The 25,012-nt window shown below is 54.3% G+C and overlaps 4 protein-coding genes across 6 annotated transcripts in view; 2 read left to right on the forward strand and 2 right to left on the reverse strand.

Moving 5' to 3' along the window:
* The window catches only part of TESK2 (testis associated actin remodelling kinase 2), an 85,864-nt gene extending 79,573 nt beyond the window's left edge, over positions 1-6,291 (forward strand). The window contains exon 11 of the mRNA XM_076340323.1: positions 1,915-6,291. Within this exon, the coding sequence (XP_076196438.1) occupies positions 1,915-2,927 (1,013 nt within the window). The 3' untranslated portion in view covers positions 2,928-6,291. The remainder of the gene's footprint in view (positions 1-1,914) is intronic.
* Positions 6,292-6,638: 347 nt separating this feature from the next.
* TOE1 (target of EGR1, exonuclease) lies at positions 6,639-13,300 on the reverse strand. Its single transcript, XM_076340324.1, has 7 exons — positions 13,190-13,300; positions 13,070-13,110; positions 12,760-12,856; positions 12,415-12,573; positions 11,815-12,074; positions 10,210-10,381; positions 6,639-9,106 (listed from the first exon to the last, which is right to left on the reverse strand). Exons 1-7 carry the CDS (start codon positions 13,298-13,300, stop codon positions 8,306-8,308), a joined length of 1,641 nt encoding a protein of 546 aa, XP_076196439.1. The 3' UTR covers positions 6,639-8,305.
* Positions 13,301-13,720: 420 nt separating this feature from the next.
* On the forward strand, positions 13,721-20,019 carry MUTYH (mutY DNA glycosylase). Its single transcript, XM_076338239.1, is given in 16 exon segments — positions 13,721-13,813; positions 13,815-13,965; positions 14,188-14,315; positions 15,168-15,207; positions 15,570-15,643; positions 15,779-15,820; positions 15,903-15,974; positions 16,180-16,293; positions 16,570-16,667; positions 16,966-17,110; positions 17,378-17,453; positions 17,528-17,713; positions 17,870-18,015; positions 18,235-18,387; positions 18,512-18,562; positions 19,395-20,019. Coding segments are annotated over 16 exon segments (1,674 nt in total). The 3' UTR covers positions 19,500-20,019.
* Positions 20,020-20,629: 610 nt separating this feature from the next.
* HPDL (4-hydroxyphenylpyruvate dioxygenase like) lies at positions 20,630-23,699 on the reverse strand. Of its 3 annotated transcripts, none has more exons than XM_076338242.1 (2): positions 23,663-23,699; positions 20,630-22,327 (listed from the first exon to the last, which is right to left on the reverse strand). In XM_076338242.1, the coding sequence occupies exon 2, from the start codon at positions 22,314-22,316 to the stop codon at positions 21,132-21,134; it is 1,185 nt and encodes a 394-aa protein (XP_076194357.1). In that variant the 5' UTR covers positions 22,317-22,327; positions 23,663-23,699; the 3' UTR covers positions 20,630-21,131. The 3 variants fall into 3 exon arrangements, with proteins under 3 accessions (XP_076194357.1, XP_076194358.1, XP_076194356.1); XM_076338243.1 differs by lacking the exon at positions 23,663-23,699 and adding an exon at positions 23,646-23,652; XM_076338241.1 differs by lacking the exon at positions 23,663-23,699 and adding an exon at positions 23,123-23,283.
* Between the last annotated feature and the right edge of the window lie 1,313 nt (positions 23,700-25,012).

Below are 25,012 nucleotides of genomic sequence, written 5' to 3' on the forward strand. Positions count from 1 at the left end.
TAGTATATGAAAATTCATCAACTTCTGCTTTGTCCCTGCCATACTTAGTGCATATACATAATTTCTTTGGTGTATGTTACATGTAACACTTAGAAGCTTCTTAAATTCCTTCAGGAGGAAGAGCAGAGAAGATGCAAGAGTATTATAAAAAGACCAGGGAAAAGATGAATCCCAGATCTGCTTGGGAATGCTGGCCTTGAAGGGCTTTATCTAAAGCTCTCTAGTGCCACCTGGTGTGGGGAGCAAACTGCAAGCAGTTCTTGTAGGCTGGGGCATATTCTGACTTGGGTATCTTTTATGTTTAGTAGACTTCTGGCATTGGAAACTTTGAGTACAGTAAAAATAGTTTCTCATATTGTGTATACATAAATACATGATATATATACATATCTATATATCTGTAAATATGGTTATAGATTGCAGTAAGTTCTGTATTTCAAACCACATGGAGTGCGTGCATGTGGTAGTTCTCCCACACCTGGAAAGCATCTAGAAGAGGTGCAAGTTAAAAAGGAAAATTTTTTGTTTGGTTGGATGGGGTTTTTTTTGGGGTGGTGGTGGCATGTGTTCCTCCCCCCCCCCCCCCCCCCCCCTTTCATTTTCCTGGTATTCTCCCTTTGGAGTACATCTCAGATTTGCATCTTCTTGGAGAAGTTTGTTACATGCTGTTCTTCGACTTGCATAGTCTTTCCTAGGTGGAGTGACTACAGTCTAAATGGTGGCAGTATTTAAAGGGAAAAGTGGAAATCCGTATGTGCTTATTCTGGAAATGGTAATCAAAAGGAGATATCACTTCTTTATATCTGTTTGTTATTACTCTACCACAGCTCTTCAGAGGCACCTTGAGAGCCAGTGGCAGATGCATGTTCCAAACACTCAAGGAGTTAGCATCTTTTCCTAAACAACTACAATTTTCCCATCCTGTTCTAGTCATACAGCTTTCATTTATATATATACACATGTGTGTGTATGTGCACAAATAAATACACACACATGCATATGTACAACTTTTTAACTCCCTATTCATTAGAGTCAACCTCTCATATATCTCTAGTTTCTGTGTTGGATAATGTACTGAATGAAGGCTGGGATGGAATGATTTAAACTCTTCATGGTATCAGGAGGGGCATTTATTTTGGTCTTAGACTTTTCCCATCAGGGTGAAAAAGTCCCAATTCCTTTGGCAGCTATGTTTTGTACTTGTTCTCTTTTATGGTCAGTATCATCAACTGATCTTGGGCAACCTCTGCTGGAAGCCAGGATGATAAATCTAGAAACATGCAAATTGTTCTTCTCCAAGACCACCCTGTGCCATCTCTGCTGTGTCAGTGTACTGGCAGCGAGGAGGTTTGAAGGGACCCTAAAATACAGAGTTTGGGATAAAACAAGAAAAGACTTCTTCATTCCTGCCAAATTTTTGTAGTTTCCTTTCCTTTGTTTTTTCTGAAGACAATATTGTTTTGCCAAATTAGCATCCCCCATAATATGGGTGGCAAATTTTATCACAAAATGATAAAGAAGCAGTCCAGTTTCACTGCCTAGGGTAGTAAGATGGCATTAACTGAATTTGCATTTCCTCAAGTCTTAAAGATGGCTTTTAATTAGCCTGAGGCATGAGTAAAGAGGAGAGAATATTTTTAAATGTAGTTTTGACTGTTGTAGATTTAAAAGGTCCTGTGGACAGGGCTGCCAAATCTCCACATTTGAAACCAATAATACACTAAGGAGAAGGGAATGGTGTCCTTGTGTTTGTGCAGGAACTTGTAAGGAATGAGCAAACGTGCTTATGGGAGATACTTTGGAACATCAGAAATGCAGCTTTTTCTTTAAAGTTGTCATGAAGGCTCTGTGAGTGAGCAGACATGCAGGCATATAGCTCCTTTAAGCTAAGAGTATTTCTTTTCTTCTACTCAGGGTCAATTGAAAAAGGACCAGGAGTAAAACGTTTGAGTTCCCTGGATGATAAGATCCCACCCAAGTCACCCCGTCCGCGTCGGAACATCTGGTTGTCACGCAGCCAGTCGGATATATTCTCCCGCAAGCCTTCCAGGAAGATAAATGTGCAGGACCCCTACTATACACCAAACAAAGGGTTAGGCCGGAAAGTAAATCCCTTCAGTGCACGGGAAGACCTCAAGGGGGGGAAGATCAAATTCTTTGACATGCCAAGCAAGTCTGTGATCTCCCTTGTGTTTGACTTGCATTCTCCAGAGGCAGGTGGAGGCCTGAAAGCCAGCCAGTCCCAGTTCCGGCAGGCATATAGCACAGACTGGCAAGAATTTTCCCTTCTTCCTGGGAGGAGATGCAGGTCACTTCCACTCTCTCCTGAATTGCCACACAAGGAATATGGCCTGTTTGGGGGACTGTCTTCAACTGTCAGCGGGTGTGACCCAACCCAGCTAGGTGCAGAGGTTCGGCAAAAACTGCTGAGTAGCAGTAAATATGGTGTGTCAGAGATTCCCCCCTTTCAAGCCAAGCCTCACAGGGCAGAATTTCTTCCTGTACCAGGACAAGAAGAGGATATGGACTGTTCAGATGGGCCAGTGGCCCAGGAAGAAAATGGGTTTTGCCCTATTGAGAACATGTGTGGAGATCCAGCATGTAATCAACCATTAGTGCTGGCCCAGCCTGAGCCACTATCTTACAAAAAGCTCCCAGTTGAGAATTCAGTGAACTCTGAGGGACATGGCTCCTCACAAGTGTTTGCAGGTTGTCTCCCTTCTGAAGAGATGGAGGTGGAAGATGACCTACTGAAAAATACTCCGTTAGAGTCTGCAAAGCCTCTGTTCAGTGTTAGTCCTTCCACCGAGCTGAAGAGAGAGGCATGGCCCTTCAGGGAGCAGGATGGGGACAATCCTGCCCCTTTGCCTCAGACCTTCTCCAACATCTCAGCAAGTGGCAGCACGCAGTCAACTTGTGACATATGAAGAGGGGGCTCAAACTGAACATGTCCTTGAGGGAACAGTTGTTCCCAGTCGCTTAAACTCTGTTTTTCTATAGTGCTGGGCTTCACATTCGAAAGAGACTCAGCAGATGGTAGAAACTGGCTGTCAAACAGATAGCCTCTGGAGAGACTGATTATTTTAACTTTATTTCAAACTGTGCTTATTCCCTTCCCTGATTTGCATTAGGAGGGGGAACTGCTCCAGCCAGAATGGCCATGTGGGCCCCACAGTCCTTCCAAGAGGCAGCAGCCAGAACAGGCACAGTGTAAACAGTTTGACCTGGATTCCAGGATGGAGCATTTCAAGGCCTTAAGCTCCATGTCAGGTAGAAAGAGTGACCCTTAGGTTTTCCCTCTTCCCCTGACTGACCAGCTGCTCTAAACCACTGCAGATTTTGCATTAACATTCTGCAGCAGTGCATGTGAGTCGCAACCTCTGTTTTAGAAACAGGCACAGAGATCTTTCAGAGCTATGTTGAGCAGATAGGAATGCTCTCTGGTCCCAGAGCTGCTGTGAATGCTGTTGCAGCATTAAACAAGCTCTTCTTTCAAAACCAGCAAAAACAAAACCCCTCATGCTGGTCGCGATCTGCAGGCTGAGTCACATGACAACTACTCTGCAATTAACAAGAAGAATCTGTTCCCTGCTGTTTCATTTTCCCTTGGGATTTGGTAATGATGTGTAATACATAAGCGCAGGGAAGCAGGATGTGGTAAGCCCCGCTCTCCTCCTTGCACAGCTTTTCATGGACCTCAACCCGAATGTGGAAGATTTTCCCAGGGCGCAAGAGGAGAGCCATATTCCAGGCATTGTCATTTCTGGGCTTCTGGAGAAACTGCCAGTGAAAGTACCAGTTGTACTGAGCTTTTTGCAGGGGTGGGCTCTTATCTCTGAAGAGCTGAATGGACAGACATCATGATGTGTTTCTGCAGAATAGTTGGTTAAATACAATATCTACATCACAGTTGACTATTACCACTAAGCTAGAAGGGTCATATTTGCCTCCCTCTCTGGAACGATATCCCATCTCATTGATATCACTGCAGTAATGATGGCTCCTTATTTAAAACCAGACTGCTTGATAGAGGACAGGAATCCCCTGCTCAGGGGAAGTTGCCAGCAGTGTTGCAGCCACACAAGTGCTCTTGGAGAGGATAGACAGTAGACTCACAGAAGGGCTTTGAATAGTCAAACTGAAAAAAATTAGCTTGTTTCAAATTAATTTTTTTTTCTTCTACAGAAAGAAGCTGTTGTCTTCATTGGCTTCTCCTGTCACTGAATAGGATGATCTTCTTTTTTTGTTTTTTTTCTTCCCTCCACCAGCAGGTACGTGTGGAACCAGCATCAGAGATCCCAGCTCTAGGATGCGATGTACAGGAAAGCTTGTTCTGTGATGACATTTGGCAACATCCTGCCCTTTTCCACTATCGTTGTCCCAACAACATGGGATTTCTTAATTTTTTTTTTTAACCTGTATTATCATTCCTAACCGAGGTATGCATTACATGCCTGCTGAGCAGATGGTGATGCAGTGGAGTCCAGAATTTCATCCAGGTAGCCTGTTAAACTCTCTTCCTGCTCTCTTGTAAGGATGGAAAATGTAAGCTAGTCTCTGATAGAAGCAAGACTACTCCTACTCTTTTCCTATCTCAAAGAAAGGATGAAGGAGAAAGCCTTAGTTCTTTCTTGGCTGAGATGCTTATCTTTCCAGAGGTGTAGGTAACTATTCTGTGAGTTTTAATTATGACTTCCTCCTGTGAAGTATGTGTTAACCTGAGCAGCAGTTATCCCTTTGCAGTGGCTGTGAAGAATTAAATGAGAAACCCAGTGTCGCTGAGTTACTTAGCACAGTCCATGCCAGATTAGGCAGCTGTTAGCGGTTTGAAAGAGAAGATGCCTATCCTTACCAAGATCACCCCTTTTGGCCCACACCTCTCTGCCTCTTGAAGGTGCTGATCTGTAGAGTAGTCTGTCTTGTGTATCCTGTCTGCAGGGCTGGTGTCTGCAGAGTGCAGAGTGGCTTGTATGGCTGGCACTGTGTGTGTTTAATTTCCTTTGACGGCAGGGAAACAGTCAGCAGAACTCAATTGCCACCTAGTTGCCTGCCTGGTGCATGCTTTTTTTTTTTAATCTTTTTATCTTTTATACCACTGTAATCTTTCAGGAGGGAAACCATCAGCACCAGCTTCTGTTGTCACAAGATGCATTTAGGTGTGTGACTTCAGACAAACAAGCAATAATAAGGAATAGTTTACTTCTGGATCACCAGGCTGTGACGAAGCTATCCAGCATGCTACAACTGCCTGCAGCCTCGTCGGAGAGCCCATGCACGCCTCTGGCTGCTCTGTGGCTTGCTTTAGCCCTAGTTGTCAGCACTGACACGACATAATGAAGCTTGTTGCCCTCTCTGACACTGCAAAGCCTGTGCAGTCAGGCTTGGGGTACCTCTATGGCACCCATCACAGTGACCTCATCTGTTTTCTTACACCGCTGTCTCTTAAAAGTTTCCCTGCCCTGAATAGCTCTCTTACAAAGCAGCATGGCTAAAATTTTATTTTCTTAAATGTTCACTCTTAAGCACATCCAGCTGACATGCATAGGGCACATCTATCAACTTTTCTAGCTCTTTGTACCGAGGTGGAGATGTCAGAAAGAGAAATGCCAACGAATAGCGGCTCAGGCCTTTCCTGGATTCGTGGTCTGCATGGGAAAAGAGGCATGTGTATGAAACTGGAGTAAAAGGCCATTTTAAAATAGCTAAGTGCTTGCTAAAACCCAGTGTTTCCAAGGGTATGGATGCAGTTGGCACTCACTACGTCTCATCCCTTTGGTAGTGTAAAGCTGAATCTAGGTTGCACCTAGTAAATACTCCTAGGTTTTCTGCCTACCTGAGGGTGCTTTTCTACGGGGGCCATTTTCTGACAGCTACTGATGAACATGAATACGAACATGTGGTCAGCAAACTCCTTGTTTTACAGTGATGTGACAAAGTTTTATTGTGATTGGATTTTATCATGATTTTTGACTTTCTTATGGGAGCAGTTCTTGCTCTTTTAAAACACTTTCTACACATTGCTAGATTCCCTGAAGAGATCAAAGATATTTTTAATTCACTTTAAATCTATGTTGAATTCATTTAAATGTCTGTTATAAGCTATTTTTGTTGAGGTTGCAGGTTGATAAAATGCAACTAAGAGAATGCATGTGAATTGCTGCCCCTCAAAAGCAGTGCAGACAAGGGGCTATAGTATAGTTGGAGAGGCATTGATGTATTATGTGTAACAGAGCATTGGTATTTTTTGCCAGTACAACTAAAGACACTTGAATAATTCCTGTTTGCACTTAATGCTATTGTTTATATTGCATGTCACTACATTTCTATGCAAAACAAATAACCTTTTTTTTGGGAGGAGGGGCAGCCAGATATTTGATTAAGTATAAAGATCTTTGCGAGATGATCTATTTTCGTATTTATGAAGGAGTTTTACGTCTTAATATTTTGCAGTCTGTAAATAGCTCAACTTGTAATTAAAGGCTTAGGAAGAAGTTTGTAGCCTGTGTATAATAGTAAGTTAACACTGCCAGAAAAGAAATCTTTGCAAAACAACTTTTCTAATATTGTGGATATTTATGAATATGTAAAGAAAGCACGTCTTGTTTTTATGTTGATTGACCTTCTGACTTCTTTTGAACTATAGAAATGGTGTATGTTTTATTGGAACTGCAATAAGAAGTAACCAAAGATGAATCCAGTTAAATATTTTCATAATTTTTTCTTGGTCAGGTTTTGTAAACTTTCCCAACTTGCTTTCAAAATAAAAATAAAATCAAGGCCTGAGTCTTGTGATTAAGAGGGCAACTCTAGGTTAAAAAAGCTGGCTCAAATGCTTACTTAAGCTATGGATGACATTAATACCTGTCTTGAGATCGTATTCACTATTACTCGGTGCTGAATTATAAACAGGGAGAACTGTCACCCTTACTCAGTGTTACTTCTCTCCTGCATCGTACTGAAGTGTTACACTATTAAATCCATGAGACTCAAGGACTTTTTCTGCTCTGCCTTATAGCACTCTGAAGAGTAGGCAGTAACTTGTGACCGACAAGACAGGATGGCTTTTGACAGCACTCAGCCTGCAGGGAGCTTGCCGTTGTGGCTGCTCTGTTCTAGCCCTACAGAGTGGCTTCGGTAGCACAGGAAGCAGTGCAGTTTGAGAGGACCACATCTGGCTTTAAGTCCCACTGCGTCTCCCCTTACTTCTAAGTCTGAAGACCTGCTGTGGCTTGGTTCTCCATGCAGTTACCCTGCACTAGCATCAGCTGGCCCATTTGGGAGGAGAAGCTTTCTCCTTCTCCTCTCTCCTGTAGGAGCAAAGGTCTTTTCTATGTTTGCTGTAACCAAGATTAAGGTAAAGTACAAGTATGAAGTGGGATAGCTCTCCCAGGTGCATGTTCTAAACCAACCATGGTCAGTGTCTCTTTTTTCTTTAAAAAAAAAAACAAACAAACCAAACCCACAACGCTTTTTTTCTTTTTTGACTTCCTTAGAAAGACAAGAAATAATTATGAGGGTTATAGGGAATTACCCTACCAGCAGTGACTGAAAGCAGTAACACTTGACTAAACATTGACAAAAAGGTATGCTTTGCCTGAAGAGCTAGCCTGCTTTCATCTGGTGTCTGGCAGAAGCATCGCATCTTCCTCCAGTCACTGTTTATAGCATTTTCTCTCAAGCTGGTTGTATGGGTCAACAGCTTGGAGCTTTCAGATGTGTTTTTGTAGGTAGACTTTGACCTTTAGCACATGGTTGTTTTGAAAAGGTCTATCCCACCCTAAACCACTAGGTTAAGTGGCAGCACGTAGTAAGGCCGTAGGTGCAGTAAGGATAAAGGCAAGATCTGGGAGGAGGTTGGGGCTCTAACATGCCAAGAAGTTAAGTGGGAAGCTCTGGCCTCTGTCTCCTCTTGTTATCAAGTGATTACCCTTTTCATCTTCTGCAAGAAGTGAAACCCATGCTAAAGTAGCTAGCATATAGCCTTTCCAGAAAGGCAAGCCTAGGTTGTTTTTTCAAAACCCATGTTGAGTGCAGAGCACGGAACTGAAACTTGCAGCCCTCGGTGCAGTTGGAAGTGGTGCACTTTTCATCCCTCTTCTCCAGCCTCACCCCTGCCTTCACAGCCCAACATGCCGCTAAGGAACACCGGGGGAATTCCAATTCAGAGCAATTTAATCGGTCAGAAGTTAAAACAAAAACAGGGCTAAGAAATTTGCTCTTCATCTGGTCAGTTCTTGATGGAATACAGAACTTAAAAACTTGAGGGGGAAAAAAAAAGCTCAGTTCAGGGAGGAGTCCTCTAGCTCTATCCACTGGCCCAGGCCAACTTCATCTTCTGGCTGTGAGCTTTGGAAGATTTAGAAAACAAGCTCTTCACTATTTGAAGTGGCACTGACTTCCCACTGAGGTACAGTTTATTGTGGCAGTCTGGCAACCAGGGCTCTGCACCAGTGTCCATGTTTTTTCCTTTCTTGAGCATCCAGACATAAGCCATGATGTAGCCAGTCATGAATGCATCAAAGCCAGCTCGGTGTGTGCCTCCCTGTGACGGTGGACCATGGGTTTCCTTTTGCTCTTCTGCAGCACATGCTGCTTCAGTCTTGGGGATGTCTGGGTGATTGACTGAGCCCACCCCATCGGGAACCTCTGACTTCCCCTCCACTTGGTCACTGTCAGAGGCATTTCCCGTGGCTGAAGGGCTCACAGCAGCTGCTACCGGGGCAGCAGTTCCTTCAGTGCTCCCCAGATACTCTTCCCGTTGTGCACTGGTGTCTGAGCTGACCTCTGGTTCCGTGTCCATGGAGTTCTCCTCCAGTGGCCTGCCCTCACTGTTGGGTGTGATCTCTGCCACCTCTGTAGCAGCTGCAGGCTCAAAGCAGCTCTGTTTTCGTGGTGGTCCCTCCTCCCCATTCTGAGCTAGCTCCACTTCTTTCCCTGAGCTTTCCTGCTCAAATGCCTTTGCAGGCTCTCCTGTGTTCTTCCGACGCTTCCATTTGTGCTTCCGTTTCTTCCGCTTCTCCTCCCAAAGCTTGTCATCCTCATCAATTATGAGGTCAATGTTATGAGACTGTGGACACTTCACCCCTTTTGGACACCAGCCATAGGCCTAGGGAGAAAGAGAGGTCTGTAGCCACCAGCCTCCTGGTCAGAGCAGCGAACACAGAGCAGAGCCAATTATTCCCCTCTACTGAGGGCTTGTGAGGCTGTATTGGGAGCACTGTGCCCAGTTACAGTCCCACAACACACAAGAAAGGCATTGACCAACTGCAGTGAGCGCAGCAGGGGGCTGTCAAGATGCAGCACACACTGTATGAAGAGAAGGCCAAGGAAGGTGGGTTTGTTCTGCCTGGAGAAGATGAGGCTAAGGGGATATCTAGTTGCTATCTGCAGCTACCTAAAGCAAAGGTTATAGAAAAGATGGAGCTAAACTCCTCTGAGGGGAGCACAGGGAAAGGTGAAGTGGTAACAAGTCAGGGGAAGTTCTGACTAGATATATAGAAAAACATTTTTCACAATGAGTGGTCAAACTCTGGAACAGGGGCTTGGAGGGGTTTTGTAATCTCTGTCCTTAGAGATTTTCAAAATTCACCAAACAAGGCTCTGAGCGACACTGAGTTGGTGGTTGGATGAGAAACTTCCAGAGGTTTACCCAACCTGTGTTGTTCTGTGACAGTAACGTGCAACATCTGGAAGAGCTCCTTTTCTCCCTGAAGCATCTGAAACCACTTATGATCCGATCAGATGGGCTCTTTGTTTACTGCTGTAGCAGCACGAGGACCCGAGATGCTGTGAATCATACTGTACTACAGTCCCAGAAGCTGCAGACGAGTAATATTTTCTTATATCTAATCAAGATATGGGGGAGGGGAGAGGTGGCATTTCTTGCTCAGAGGACAAGACAAACTAATTTAGAACTTACAGCCCTCCCAAGACAGCAATGGGTACTGTATCTCATACCATCCCACTATTTAGGGCCCTATAATCTGTTTCTGAATCTTTGTGTCTAATGTAGCCTGTGGAATTCACCGCCTCCAAACAGAGCATGCTATTGCCCTTTCCGTCATGAAGCCACCTGAAGCTTGAAAATCTTCCTTGTACTGTGAAGCAAGCAAGGGGAAGTTCCCAGGTGCTTTCCTACCACTTCCTGCTCTGGCCACATGTGGCTCTTATCAGGGAGCCAGGAAGGAAGCAGGGATTCACGTTACTTACCGAAAATTTCTCACAGACAGGCACTTTATTTCCCGCTCCCACGCTGTGGCTTTCTTCTTCCAGAGAGCAGTGGCGATAGTCAATGTAACGGGACATGTTGGCAGGGTAGCTGCAGAACTCAACAGTGAGGTGCTGGCCGCTGGAGTCCTTCAGCTTGCAGTTCTCCCGCTTGCTGGAACAAGAGCACACAGTTACTGCAGTTAACTCACTGAAGGTACCACGGCATGGAGCGGGTGCAAACAACGCTGCTCTCCACAAGTCTCAACTCTACTAGTTTCCTGCTGTTGAGCTCTAGCCAGCTCGACAGAAACTCAGTCCCAGGAGAATAGCTTTAGTAAGCAGTTGCTTCTGTGCCGATTTAAAGGTTGGTTTCTCTTATGCCAACATACAGGCAGGGACAACAGTGTCTCTGGTGAAGCTATGGGGGAAGGGGACACGTAGCTTGGTTTTAAATATTAAAGGCATTAAGATATGTGTTAGTCTTAATAACGTTAACGGACAAAGAAGAAATGCCCCAAAACGAGGTATCATGTAGAGCATCCAGCAGCCACCGCCCAGACAGGTCGAACCTGGGCAATGCAGACAACAAACATTTTCTATCTCGTGAGAAAAGAACTGTTTTGTCCCAGGAGCTGTCTAAAAGGCCGAAAACCTTTGGAAAGCTCCATGTAACTAGAATTGTTGGTTAAAACATTTAAGAGGTCAGTTTAAAAAGTATTTTTATCCCGTCAAAACAAAGCATCCTCATGTTTGAGAGCAGCCATCTTGAATGTTTTCAGACCTGTCAAAATGGCATTTCCTGATATAAAACAGTCACTAAAAATACCATTTCTCCTCTGCACAGAACGTGACTTCAGTTTAGTGGAGATTCAAGGGGCTGTATCGCTGCCAGGGGCTTGTTTAGGTTGTGTGGGGAGTGCAGAACCAGGGACCAGACTGATAGGTGAAGTGGACAGACAACTCTGCTTCTAGCCTGCGTCTGCCTGGAAGATATCCACAAAGAGCTGGGGGCAGGAAGCAAGACAGAACACCCTGGAACAAGAGCACAACCTTTGCTTGGAAGGAAAGTGATGGGAGTTGTAGCTGGCCACACGAGTGTCATGTGCCGGACACGTGACAGAGCTGGTCAGCGTCGGGAGGTGCAGGGAGCACTCACCCTTTAACTGCACCATCCCTTACAAAATCAAGTTATAACTAGCAGACCCTGCAGGCACAGCCCTGTTTTCGTTTGCTGTCTGAGTTTTAGGGTCTCTCTTCTGTGTGTGTTCCTGCTGCGGCCCTGCTGGACCAGGGCCATGCAGTGCATCCATTATTTTTCAGTTAGATCAGATCACTCTGTGGTCAAAACTGCTGCCAGAAATCCTCTTTCAGCAGCTGCTCACCGAACAGTTAAGGCGTATTACCACACGCACCCTTATGCACTCAGCGCCCGTCCTAGAAGTGGGAAGAGCACGGGGCAGAGTTACCTGAAAAGCACCTTTCTTCGCTCACTGGGATAACACAAGGAGCCAACCCCCTTGCCTGGAAAAACAAACAAACAAACAAACCACTGACGCTCCCTTTGCCCTTCCTCCCGTAAGCTTTAAATACCAGAGCGCCGCTCACCACTTCTTGTAAGCATACTCCAAGTAGGATGCTACAAAGCGAGTCTCAAACTCTGAAGCGTATTTGGTGTCGTATATTCCTGCTGGAAACATTTCTGAGAGGTCAGCGGTGAAGGTGCCGAGGCTGTCTGGGAGGTGAGCATAGAAGCACTGGTACAGGAAGACCAGATCGATCAGGCCGTTATGGAGAACGAGAGGCTTCTTCGCTCGTATGAGCTCCAGAAAAAAAGTCCGAACGCTCTGGCTCTGGTTCTCATTGCCCTGCAAGAAGGAGGATTAGTCAACGAGCCTTAGCGCCTTGACTTGCCACCACCACCCCGGGAAGTCCTCAGAGCCTGCTGTAGCAGAGTACTGCCTACAGCTATTTCTTGCTCTCACCAAACAGAGGCCCAAATATTTGGAAAAGCAACTGCAACAAGTGGCAGCCTGGATATGAAACAGCAGGGAGGTGAAAGGGATAATGCTGCACTCGAGACCCCAGCATGAGCCCATCTTCACTCAGCAGCTGCGAGGGAGATGCCAGGACCGGGGGAAGCCGGCAGCCTCCCCGGAAACCTGGAGCAGAGCCAGCTGAGGTGTCAGAAAGAGAGTTGTTTTGTACCTTGTCGTTGCCCTTGTGGTAAGGAATCCCCTGGGAGTACTGCTTGTTGAAGTCAAAGCCGTGCTGCACCAGGAACTGCACCGACTGGGGTTCGACAATATAATCCTCCATGCAGAGGAGCGTCAGGTTGTAGATCTGGCAGAGGTACGTGTTCTCGGACTGCAGGAGGAGAGCGTGCAAAGCAATACAGGGATACCTGTCACAGGGAGCTCCCGAAAAAGCCAGGGGCCAACCCACGGAGCACGGGTGGGTTGAGTCCCATCTCCCAGCGGAGCCCCGGTGCCCGCTGCTCCCTCGGCAGGCGGGAACAAGAGGAAACGGCCGCTCTGTGGCCCGTGCACCTACCTTCTCTGGGAGCCGCTTGAAACATGCGACGCCAAGGGACAGGACGGAGCGGGTCCTGGCCGCGCTGCAGACGGCCTTGTAGCGCTCTTCGATGCACCTGGGCGGCAGGAGAACGGGAGCTGACGGCTCCTGCCCTGGCAACCCCCCCCCCTCCCTCGGCCGCGGCCCTGCCCCTTCCCACCGGCCACCCCGGGAGAGCTAAACCGGCAGGGGGAAGGGAACGGGGCAACCGGTACCGAAGGGACGCGCTTCGGAGCACCCGCAGCCGGGAGCCCGGCTGAAGGACAACCCGCCCGCCCGGGGCACTCACGGGCTCAGCAGCGACTTCCTGGCGCCGAGGCCGCTCAGCTCCTGCGGGGAGACACCCGTCAGCGGCCCCCCCGGGCCCGGCCGCGCCGCCGGTCAGCCGCCGCCCCCCGCCCCGCCTCACCGTGTCCACGGCGACAAAGGTGGCGGTGCGCAGCGCCAGCACCATGGAGGGCCACAGCTCCGTGAAGTTGTCGCTCTGCACGTCCACCACCGGCACCCGCCGCCGCGCCATGGCCGCCCCCGCCGCCGCCCCGCGCCGCTCCCGGGGCCTCCGCCGACGCGGCTGCCCGCCGGCTGCCCGCTGCCGCCGATCGCCCCGCCCGCCCCCGCGCCCCGCGCCTCCTGCCCGCGCGGGCGGCCCGACTCCTGTCAGCCTCCAGCGGGTTTTTCTCCCCTTTTCCAAAACCCGTTTTCAGCGGAAATTTGGGGTTTAAGTAAACGGGCGTTTAGCTAGGGCAGCCCTTTGGGGTCCTTCTCGTGCGGCCGCTGGGACCGGCGGGAGAAGGGGCGGGGACAGCCTCATTTTCTGCCCCGGAGGGCTGATTGGCTCCGGCGCGCCGGGAGGTCCCGCCCCCTCCCCCGGGCGGCCTGAGGACGGGAGGGCGCGAGCCCGCTCCCCCGCGCCTCGCTTCGGCTGGCTCACGCGCGGAAGATGGGCGGGGCCGCCCGCTCTGATTTGTCCCCGTGCGGGGGCGGGGCGCTGGAGGGGAAACATTTTCCCGGGAAAGTCTCACGTGGCGCGGCGCCGCCCCCGGGCCCCCAGCCCCGCCGGGGAGCGGAGCGGCCCGGCCATGAGCCAGCTCCGGGCGGCGGCGGCTGCCAGGAGCCTCCGGCGGAGCGGAGGGAGGGCGGTCCCGCCAGCGGGACAGAGCAGGAAGGGCGCGTCGCCCCGCGGAGGTGCCCGGTAGCGGGAGGGCTGGGGGGAGCGTGGGGTGTCCTCTCCGGGGCGCGGAGCCGCCAGCCCGGGCAGTTACCGGTTCTTGCTTGCTGCCTCGGTGCTCGTCTGCCCGGCAGCGGCTCCGTCGGGCTCCCGCCTCTGGCCCCGCGGTGCTGCAGTCGGGCCCCGCAGCCCTTCTCCATCCCCCACCGCGCCCTGACCCCGCGCCGCTCTCCTGGCAGGGGCCCCAGCGCCTGCTCCGCCGCCCGCCCAGCATCTCTTCAGCGACCCGGCTGAGATCGAGGCCTTGCGCGGGAACCTGCTGGCTTGGTACGACAAATGCAAGCGGGACCTTCCCTGGAGGACGCTGGTAAGGGGAGGCGGCGGGAGGCAGGGGTGCCGTAGCCAGGAACCAGACCCTCTGTCTTAAGGGAGCGTGGCTGAGGTGACCACGGTGTCTTTCCCTATGCGATGCATCCCTAACTGCATGGAAGTGGAAGGGGGTGTTGGAAATGAGAGCGTGCTCCCGGCTAGTCCTGGCAGTTCCGCGGTGGGCTGTCTGTAGCCTGTCCGTAGGTACGAACAGCGAAGGGTGAAACCACGCTTCTCAAACGCAGTCTCCAAGCCTGAGCACTTTTCTCTGGTAAACTTAGTCTAGTTGTCTTTTGAATTTGTTTTGTTCCTGCCTCCGTGGCATCCTGCAGCAGCGAGCGCTGCATGGAAAAGGCTTCCCATGTAGTTGCTTTAAACCTGCTGAGCGTTTTTATTAGAGCTCCTGCCCGCTCTGCGCTCGGCCTGGCAACAAGTGGTTAGGCGGTGGTTGGGGTGCTGGGAGTGGGCGTCAGCTTTACAACAACATCTGTCTGAATGGTGCTGGGAACTGCAGGGCCCTTCCGTGGGGTTTACATCTGCCTGCGATTGCTTCCCGTGCAGAGGGGCTCGGGTCCGGGACAGCTCCTCTGGTGGGATCTTCGAACCTCTGAGGTAAACTCTCGCTGTGGGAGGTGTGTGACATCCCTCATGCTTCGTCAAGGAAAAGGTGCTTTGGCTGTCACTTGATTAACCCAAACTCAGAACTTCTGAGCGCTTAGGGGAAATATTTTGTTTGCAGATTCCTATGCAGTGTTCACACCACAAGCAATTTTATTTTATATGCAGGTCCCCTCTGCAATGGGGTCCCGTGTCACCTTATTTCTCACACCCCATCATCTTCCCCTTTCAGGCAGCAACTGAGCCGGATGCTGACAGGCGGGCATATGCAGGTGAGGAGCAGGGCCTGTGCCCCGGCGTGCGTGGGGTGCCCCGCTGCGTGTTGTCCCCTGACACGGATGTGCAATATGGCCTTGTGAGGAAATGTGGCTTCAGTTGTCATCCTTGGAACAAGCTGCCTGGGGTGGCCACGAGAACCACTGAGCCCCACTTGCAAGGCGCTGGGGGGTCTGAGAGCCCACTTTGGGCCTGAGGGAGCTCCTGTGGGACAGCATGTGGGGAAGGAGCAAGGGTGGGAAGGGGTCCCGTGTGTTGGATGCCACTGCAGTGCTTGTAGCCAGTACTAACATGGCCATGGCAGGAGGTGTGGGTGGTGTTGGTGCCTCTGCTCTAACCCCTGTCCTGCTCCCTGCAGTGTGGGTGTCTGAAATCATGCTCCAGCAGACACAGGTGGCTACAGTGATCGACTACTACAACCGCTGGATGCAGGTGACTCTTCCTCACAGAGTCCTGTGCCCACAGGCTGCCCCCTTTGGAGACTTTGTCCACTGCCTGTGGCAGATCTCCAGTTGCAGAGCATGGCTCTGCTTGTCCCTGACTTGTCCTCTTCCCTCTGTACCGCAGAAGTGGCCGACACCGCAGGCTCTGGCGCAGGCATCCCTGGAGGTGAGCATTTCTGGCTGGGACTGGGTGCTCTCCCTGCCCTCGTAGCTCTTCATCTAACACTGTGCCACGTCTCTTGGAGCAGGAGGTGAACGAGCTGTGGGCCGGACTTGGCTACTACTCGAGAGGGAAGCGTCTGCAGGAGGCAGCAAGGAAGGTGCCCTGGTGCTGGGCTGTGGGGGGCATTTCCAAAGCCCTCTGCAGCCCATGTGTTGGTGCTGGCTCCTGCCTGCCCTGCCTCGCTGGGGCTGTGTGCTGCTGGCACAAGGCTACAGGGGCTGGGATCCTGTCTTACTATGGGTAAAATGGGTTGCACGCACGCATGCTGGCTGCTCCCCTGACCTCGGCCCCCTCCCTGCCAGGTGGTGTCTGAGCTGGCCGGCCAGATGCCCAGGACGGCTGAGGACCTGCAGAAGCTGCTGCCGGGAGTGGGCCGATACACGGCCGGAGCCATCGCGTCCATCTCGTACGGGCAGGTGAGAGCTGGGTGTCAGTGGACATGTCTCCCCTCTCTGCCATCCAGCCCCGCTCCCGGCAGGGTCCTACTGCTGGGTCTCACAAGCCAGGGGCTCCCCAGGGCTGTGCTTGGCTCTGGCTCTCCCCTGCTTTGCAGTGCATCTCACCCACCACCCAGCTTGGCCTGTGGGTCGGCCTCGTGTGTGTGTCCCCTCCATCCTGGGAGCACCCCAGCTCCCTGCTTTGCCAGGAGCACGGGCACCTCCCAGCATGGTAACCCCAGCTCCTGGTCCCAGGCTACTGGCGTCGTGGATGGGAACGTGATCCGGGTCCTGTGCCGCCTGCGGTGCATCGGTGCTGACTCCAGCAGCCCGGCCGTCATCGAACGGCTCTGGTAAGGGGAACGCTCCATCCCCGCTCCGAGCTGAGGCAATGGTGGCTGTGCTTGTTGGTGGCCAAGGGCAGGATCATGCAGGAGCTGTGGGGAGCTGAGCCTGAGCTGAGCCTGTGAAGGGAGAGAGGTGTGGGGTGCGGGAGCTCTTGGGAAGCTGGTGCTGCTGGGAGTGGTGGAGAAAGGAGCCGTGTTGCCTCTGCCTACCAAAGAGCATCCCCCCTCACTGGCAGGAGGTGGGCAGAGGTACCGGAGCCCTCTTCCCACAGAGCCCTGTGCCGCTCACTGCTGTTTCTCCCAGGGACATGGCCAATGCCCTGGTAGACAGGAGCCGTCCAGGGGATTTTAACCAAGCCCTGATGGAGCTGGGGGCAACTGTGTGTGTGCCCAAGGCCCCGCTGTGTGGGGAGTGCCCCGTGAAGCAGCACTGCCGAGCGCGGCGCAGGGTAAGTACAGCCCTAAAAATCTGTCTCCTCCCTGCCTGTGGGTGGCTGGGGGCTGCCAGCTGTCCCAGTGGGGTTGGCAGAAGGTCACCCCAGGTCCCCTCTGAAGCTTCTTACAAGCCATCCCTGTCCCAAACCAGTGCTGCAAGCTGTTCTTGGGTGGGCATCACCTCCTCATCCTCACCGGGTGCTGGCCCCGAGGGGTCACCATGCATGGGGACAAGGTGGGCTGGTGGATGAGCCTGTCCCCATTCCTGTCCCCCCTTGCAGGTGGAGAAGGAGCTGGTCTTCGCCTCTCAGAAGCTGTTTGGAAAACCTGCCTCAGTGCCTGATGTTGAGGACTGTGGTAAGTGCCTGGGGAGATCTCTGTTGTGGCTCCAGGTCTGGGCCCTGCGGTGACTGTTACATCGGTGTTTGCAGGTGTTGGGGGCTGTCCCCTGTGTCCCCCAGCTGCGGAGCCATGGGACAGCAGCCTGGGGGTGACCAACTTCCCCCGGAAAGCAGCGAAGAAGCAGCCGCGGGCAGCGCGAACAGCCACGTGTGTGCTGGAGCGGAGGGGCTGCCACGGGGCCCTGGAGTACCTCATCGTGCAGAGACCCAGCTCGGGTAATGGGGCTTGGGCAGGAGGGTGGCGAAGGCACTGCGCGGCCCCTTCCCACCTTACACGAGGGTCGGAGCAGCCTGGGAGTGGGATGTGATGAGACTCAGTGTCCCCAGATGTGCCTCCTGCTGGCTCATGTTCCTGTTGTGCCCCCTGCCCAGGTCTCCTGGCCGGTCTCTGGGAGTTCCCCAGCCTCCCGCTGGCTCAGGGTCTGCAGGAGGAGAAGCAGAGGGAGGTGCTGGCAGATCACCTCCGGGCCTGGACGGGGCGGCCGGTGGTGGCGGGAGGCCTGCGGTTCATTGGAGAGGTGAGCCTGGAGCCAGAGGCATGCAGCATGAGCCCCCTGTGCTCAGCTGCGGGGGACATAGCACAGGGGGAGGAGGGTTCCCCTTGCCCGCTGTCACCCCTCCCAAGCCCTGCCCTGCTCCTCAGAGCCCTGGCAGACTCAGTGCACTTGTGAGGCAGCTGAGAAAGCAGTGCATCCCCTGCTGCCTGTGCATTTCCGTGTCTTCTCATCCCCTCGCAGGTCGTCCACATCTTCTCTCACATCCACCAGACATATGTGGTCTACTCCCTGCCCCTGGATGGGGACGTGACCCTGGACCCTGCCTTGTCCCCATCCCGCTGGGTGACAGAGAAGGAGTTCCATGCCTCAGCTGTGTCCACGGCCATGAAGAAGGTACTGGGGGGACCTGGGCCTTTCCTCTCTTCCCTCTATCTCCCTGGGGTCCCGGGCATCCCCCCAACACCTGTGGGCTGTCCCGGCTCCAGTTCAGCTCTGCACTCTCTTGTGCTTCCTTCAGGTGCTGAAAGCGCGTGAGAAGCAGCGTGGGGAGGAGAGCAGCCCTGGCAAGGTGGGCATCGCTGCAGGGAGTGCAGCCCTGGGAGCCGCTCCATATTGCCGTGGGCCAGGCCCCGGTGTGCAGTGCTGGAGCCCCCCTGGGCTGTGGGGTCAGGCAAAATGTTGTGGTTTAACCCAGCAGGCAGCTAAACACCACACAGCCGTTTGCTCACTTTCCCGCCCCCGAGTGGGATGGGGGAGAGAATCGGGGGGCAGGGGCGGGGGGAAGTAAAATTCGTGGGTTGAGATAAAGACAGTTTAATAGGAGAGAAAAGGAAGGGAAAGTAATATTAATGATAATAATCATAATGATAAAAATATACAAAATACATGATGCACAATGCAATTGCTCACCACTCGCTGACCGATGCCCAGCTAGTTCCCAAACAGCGGTTGCTGCCCCCTGGCCAACTCCCCCCAGTTTATATACTGAGCATGATGTATGGTATGTAATAATCCTTTGGCCAGTTTGGGTCAGCTGTCCTGGCTGTGTCCCCTCCCAGCTTCTCGCTGGCAGGGCACGAGAAGCTGAAAGTCCTTGATGAGTGTAAGCACTACTTAACACACCGATGTTTTAGTTGTTGCTATCAACATTATTCTCATACTAAATCCAAAACACAGCACTGTACCAACTACTGGGAAGAAAATTAACTCTATCCCAGCTGAAACTAGGACACTGAGGAGCATCCCTAGCCTGGGGCAGGGCTGCACCTGGGGGATTTGCCTGGCTGGCTTTGCCTGGGATGTCCCCAATACCAGGGTCCCCCCCCTTGCCTCAAAGGCAATCCCTGGAGGCTGTGGGGGCCCTTGGGGTTTGGCTTGGCCCCAGTGTGTCTCTCCTGCAGGGCTCCAAGCGGAAGCGGGGGGCAAAGCCACAGGGAGCAAGCAGCAGCCGCCCTGGGATGCAACTCTCCCTCTATGCCTTCCTCCGGGCACCCACCTCCCCATGATGGCACCTTTAACATCTGGGACCACCGGAGACCTGTACTACAGTGAGCCCTGCCTGTGGTGTTGGGATGGTGTCCCTCACGCTGCTGCATGTCCAGCCTACAGCCCTGTAATGGTTTCCTGCTCCTCCTTGCAGAGTCTGCCGGCTTCCTCAGCTCTCCCCTCGGAGTTGTGCCTTAATGGGGCCAGCGTGGTCCTGGATGTGACCCGGAGCCAGGCTTGCCCTCCCTGCTCAGCTGGAGCCCTCCTGGGGTTATTCAGCCCTGTACAGCCACCACTCTGGCACTGTGGACTCACAGCAGCAGCGGTTTCTCGCTGGCGGCAGGAAGACTGTGGCCCCATCGTTCCCGCAGCCCTGTCCCCACCTGCCTGCCTGCACCTCGTCCGCCAGCCAGTGATTGTGGATGCTGCTGTACCCTTCCTGGTCTCCAATAGCCCTTTTTATACACTTGTTTTTACTGAACCTGAGCCACAAGCTTTCTAATAATAAATCTCCTAAAGTGCGTAGGGTTTTTTAAGTTACTTCCTGCCTCTGTTGCATTGTGCTAAGCTGGGGCTGTCGGGCAGCCTGTGGTCAAATAGGGGGATGGCTGGCAAGATCCCTACATCTGGGCTGGGGACAGCAGGCATTTCTTCGTTAATGCACCCATAAGCCCCTTGGCTGAGTGTTAACTGCTAGTGACCCCAAATAAGGCACCTAGAGCACCTCTCCTGAGAGGGCAGGGATCAGCCCCCAGGGGCTGCGCAGCTCTGCCTGCGGGCTGCTCCTCCATGGGGCTGGGCAGCCATCCCCTGGGCTTTTTTGTAGGGTTTTATCCCCCTTTTTTACCTTTTCCATCAGGCTCTTCCCCACCGTGTTCATGCTGTGGCTTTCCCTGACTGATGCACAGTAGCACCCTTGCAAAGGCACAAGCCTGGGAGGCTCTTCCCAGGGGGCTGCCAAGGGTTTTCCTCCTCCCCAGGCTTGTGTCCCCACCTGGGGCTGGCAGGGACAGGGGCCAGTCCTGGGGGCTGCATGAGGGGCAAGTGGCCTCAGTTTAGGGACTGCAGTGGAAAGTGGAAAGGGCCCTTTCATCCTCGCCTGGCACTCGGCAGATCTTAAATGGGAGGAGAAAAAAAAACAAAGCAGTGCTTGCAGGTTAATTCTTTAATTGAGAGGAGCAAGAGGCCATCACTTGCCCTGCACAGGGGCTGGCCGTGCTCTGGGTGGTACCTGTTGACGAGCTGTGGTGTCCATGGCCCCTGGGTTATCCACTCCCCTCTGGCAGCCCCTCATCCCCTATGTCTGGGGGTGTTGCTCTGACAGTAGTGTCCTTGGCCATGCTGCAGGCACAAGTCTGATTAGCTCAAGATGAAATTAAGGCAGAAAGTTCTTCACATGAGGCCGGTAACTCACTGGGAACCCATGGAGGGGGAGAAATCACCCGGGGGATGCTCAGAACCTCACTGGACCTGGCTCTAAGCAACCTGCTGTCATGCTGAAGTTGGCTTCGGGTTGACCTGGAGACCTCCCTTGGTCCCTGCCGACCTGGGCCATGCCGCAGGCACCCACTGGTATCTCTACAGTGGTGTATTGCCCCAGGGTTGGACCGGAGAGGATGAGCAGCTGAGGGAGGAGGATTGCAGTGTTGCCACTACTGCTGCTGGTCCATATAGACCTGCACAGCTTTCCACAGTGCCTGTATATTGCCTTCCCCGAAGCCCGGTGCTCCCCGCCGGTCAATGAGCTCTAGGAAGAAGGTCTCCTCAGAGAAGATGGGATGGGTGAAGATCTGCATCAAATACTCCTGGGAAGGGCTCTCTGTGGCATCAGCGCCCGGCCGGCCCTTGTCCCCGGGCGCCGTGGTGTCCAGCAGGATGCCCAGCTCTGCCAGTGTGCAGGGGTCCTGCCCGGCTCCCTGGATCTCCTCTGATTTGCCCCCCTGGCTGTAATAGGCGTCGGGGGGCATGAAGAACCGCGCACCCCCCTGCTGCAAAGCCCTGGTCGTGGCAACGATATCGGTGGTGCGGAGGCCGACGTGCTGGATCCCAGCCCCACCGTGCTGCTCTAGGAACGTGTCAACTTGGTTGGCACCATCCTTCGAGAGGGACTCGGCAAGGATGAGCTTGCAGCCGTGTGCCAGGGCGCCTTGGGCGCTCTGCAGCGCGAGGAGCAGCATGCCCATGCCCTGCCCGCCAACCACGTACCCCTCGGCCGGCCTCTCCCGCGGGTTCAGCAGGAAGCGGCGGAAGCCAAAGCAGCGCTGGTACCAGTCCAGAGCTGCCTGGGCGCCGCCCCGCGGGCAGACGTACGTGATGTGGTCGAAGTGGGTGATCTCAATCCCATCTCCCGCGGCCGAGGGGGCTCCTTGGATGGGCTGGAAGCCGGGCAGGAAGGGTCCCCGGTAGCGGGATCGGTCCAGAAGGGTATGGCTGACGTTACCCACGATGGAGCTCGCCACCCCGTAGGTGACAGAGCCGCCATCATCCCTCACCTCGGTGGGGGGCACTGGCAGAGAGCATCCCTGGCTTTGCAGCCGCTTGCAGAGCCCTGGCACGTCATCCACCTCAAAGCAGACGTTGGAGGCTGTGCCAAAAGCGGGCCGGGGGTCCACGTCGTAGAGGAAATCACAGGAGGAGGCACTGGCGGGCGCCGGCGCCAGGCGCTTGTTGATGAGGAAGGTGGTGGATCCCCGTTGCAAGGCCAGCTGCCGGACCCGCGGTGTCTCCCGCACGGCCACCGGCTGGAAGCGAAAGGTGGTGGCCAGGTCCTGGGCCCAGCCCTGCCTGTAGGGCACGTGGAGGGAGATGAAGCAGGGGCGGCTCAGCGAGGCTGCCATGGCTGGGCAGGCTGCGGGGAGGACATATGGGGTCAGGGGGGGCTTGCTCACTGCGGGAAGGAGCCATTCCCCCACCTTGCACAGAGCCTGAGTGCATTTGCATGCACAGATGCACACGCGTGTAAATTTGCACCCCTTAAATGTGTGTATTTTAAATAAGTGGGTCTCACAAGCTGATATGCACTGTGCAAGGGCACCCACCTTTGGGACCAGCTGCAAAAAGCTGCCCAAGGATGCTGAACCGTCCTGCCACCCCTTTGATATGCTGCCCTGCCCCACGCATGCGCCTGGGGTCACAGGGGAGGAAAGCCCTGAGCCTTGGCCGCAGCGGGTGCCCTCTGGAGCCATGTGTCCCTCGAGGGTGCCGCAGGGAGGTTAGCAGGAAAATCCAGGTGAGGGAGGCGTGTGTGCATGTGTAAGGAAGACTATGGGGACAAGGGTTGGGGGGCGGGGAATGTCCTGTACCAGCAACCAAGAACATGGAGGTTGGACTGGTAAACACAGAGCAACATGCTGGTTACAGCTAAAAGGCTCCTGGGCTACCCCAGCGCTTGTCAGTGGTGTCCCACAAATGGCGGGGGGGAGCAGTGGGGTCACGGCAGGCTGATGTGACCTTCCCCTCCCCAAAAAGGATGGCGTGGAGCTACCACACTCCCCGCAATAGGCTTGAGGCAGTGACCTTGCCCTAGGGGCACGGAGGGTGAAATAGGAGGGACACTGTGGGAAAAGCAACCTCCCTCCCCACCCAAATACCCATCATGCTGAAGGGGAAAAAAAGATCTGTCCAAAAACCCACTCAGCATCACCTTTCAAGAGCATCCCACTGAGGGTTCCTGACCCCGTGCCACGCACCAGCCACCCTGGCCGGACACCAGAGAGCTGCACTGGGGTGTGTGGGGGGAGACCTGCTTAATTATTCCCTTCCACCTGCCCCCCAAAAAAGGGCTTTGCACTGAGCGCTCCCTGCGCGGGCAGGGCACAGGGCTCTGCCAGGTATGGGGGGGGGGGGGGGAAGGCTGCACTGCACCCGGGCACCCCCCATGTCACGGGGGAGCGGGGGGCCCGGCAGCGCCCTGTCGGGACCCCCAGCTGCTCCACACCAGTCCGGGGAGGAGGGATCCTTGCTGGGGCCCCTGCCCCGGTGAGCAGATGGGCAGGGGACGGCGCTCCCTCCCTCCCTGCCCTCCTTCCCCCCGCCCCGCTGCGCCCTGCGGGATCGGCACCGGTCCCGCTCTGCTGCTGCCACCGCCTCTCCCAGCCGCACCGCCCTGTCACCCCCAGTCCTGCCGCCCCCCGTGCCCGTGGGGGCCTGCAGGGCCCTGTCTCGACCTCGGCCTGCGGCTCACCGGGGTCAAGGCTGCGGGCGAAGGGGATGCCGGGGCAGGGGCCGGCCCCGGAGAGGCGGTTCGATTTGCTCCTCCCCGGCATGCAACAGGCCGGGGCGCGACGGGGAGGCGGGTTGGCGATGCCAGGGAGGCTGCAGGGCGACCTGCCCCGCCGTGGGGAAGCCTCCCCAGCGGGAGGAATCGGTGGGTGCCGTCCTGGGCAAGGACGGGGCCGGCACACGCGGCGTGGGGCCGTGCCGGTGCGGCATGGGAGCTGCTCCGGCGCGTTTAAAGGCAGGGACGTGTGGCTGCCGGACGCTGCGGGCGCCGAAAGTTTGTATCGACCCCGGAGGTGCCGGGCTGTGTTTGCAGAACAAAAAGCTGCCCAGGCTGATAACCGCAGGCACCGCGGCCGCCGGCTCGGGGACGAGCAAAGGGAGGAGACGAACCGGCTGCCAGGCGGTGGCAGGGGGTCCCCTGGGACCGGTGATGAAATGGCTCATGTCTGTGCTGGGTCATTCCATGCCAGCCCGAACCCCGTCAGGGCTGGCAATGCAGCGGGGGACAGGTGCCCCTGCTCAGTGCTGGGTGCTTCACGGTGCCCGGGGTACCCGGCTGGGACTTGGGGGGAGCAGCGTGCGGATGGGGGGTGACAGCTCTGTGGATGGTCCGACATTGGTCACGAGATAGGTCTGCTCCAGGCTGACCCCACGCAGCTGTGCCTGCTCCTCGATCGCAACCCATGGCCCCATGTCCTTGCTGACATCCCTGAGCCCCTCCAGTCCCCCAGCAGTGATCCCTCTCTCCCTGCTGCTCATGGCTGTTTTCGGTCAAATCCCCCCCTCTTCATGTGTCTGGGACCGTGTCGCTGCCCACGTTGTGTCTGTGTCTGTTGCCCTTCCCTGCCTTATCATGTTTTTGTACAGAGCCCAGGTACGATAAACCGCTCAAATATTTGCAGAGATGTCCGCGTGCGGCCAAAGTGTTGAGCTCCTCTTGTTTGGTTGAGGGGCGGAATCCACTGGTGCTGTGATTTCCCAAGGGAGCACCGGCTCCTCACGCCACCACAGCCCCCCCGGTGTGGGGCTGGGCAGGAGGCACGGCACCGGACGCCAGGGGCTTGCTGTGGGGCCAAGCATGGCCCGAGGGTGGCTGTGACACCACGTGCCAGGATGGCATGGTCTTTGGGGTGCCACCCCGCAGGGCAGGCAGCTCCAGCACCCCAGGGGTGCAGGGCAGGCACCTGCCTTTTTGGCTGCAGGGTGACAGAGGCTGTGCTGCTGGTTCCCTGGGGACCTTGTGCATGGGTGGCACTGTTTGATGTCACCCCATGGTCCTGCAAACCTTTGGTGCAAGCGGTGCCCTTGGCAA

Source organism: Aptenodytes patagonicus, chromosome 5, assembly GCF_965638725.1.
Source record: "Aptenodytes patagonicus chromosome 5, bAptPat1.pri.cur, whole genome shotgun sequence".
NCBI classification, from domain to species: domain Eukaryota; kingdom Metazoa; phylum Chordata; class Aves; order Sphenisciformes; family Spheniscidae; genus Aptenodytes; species Aptenodytes patagonicus.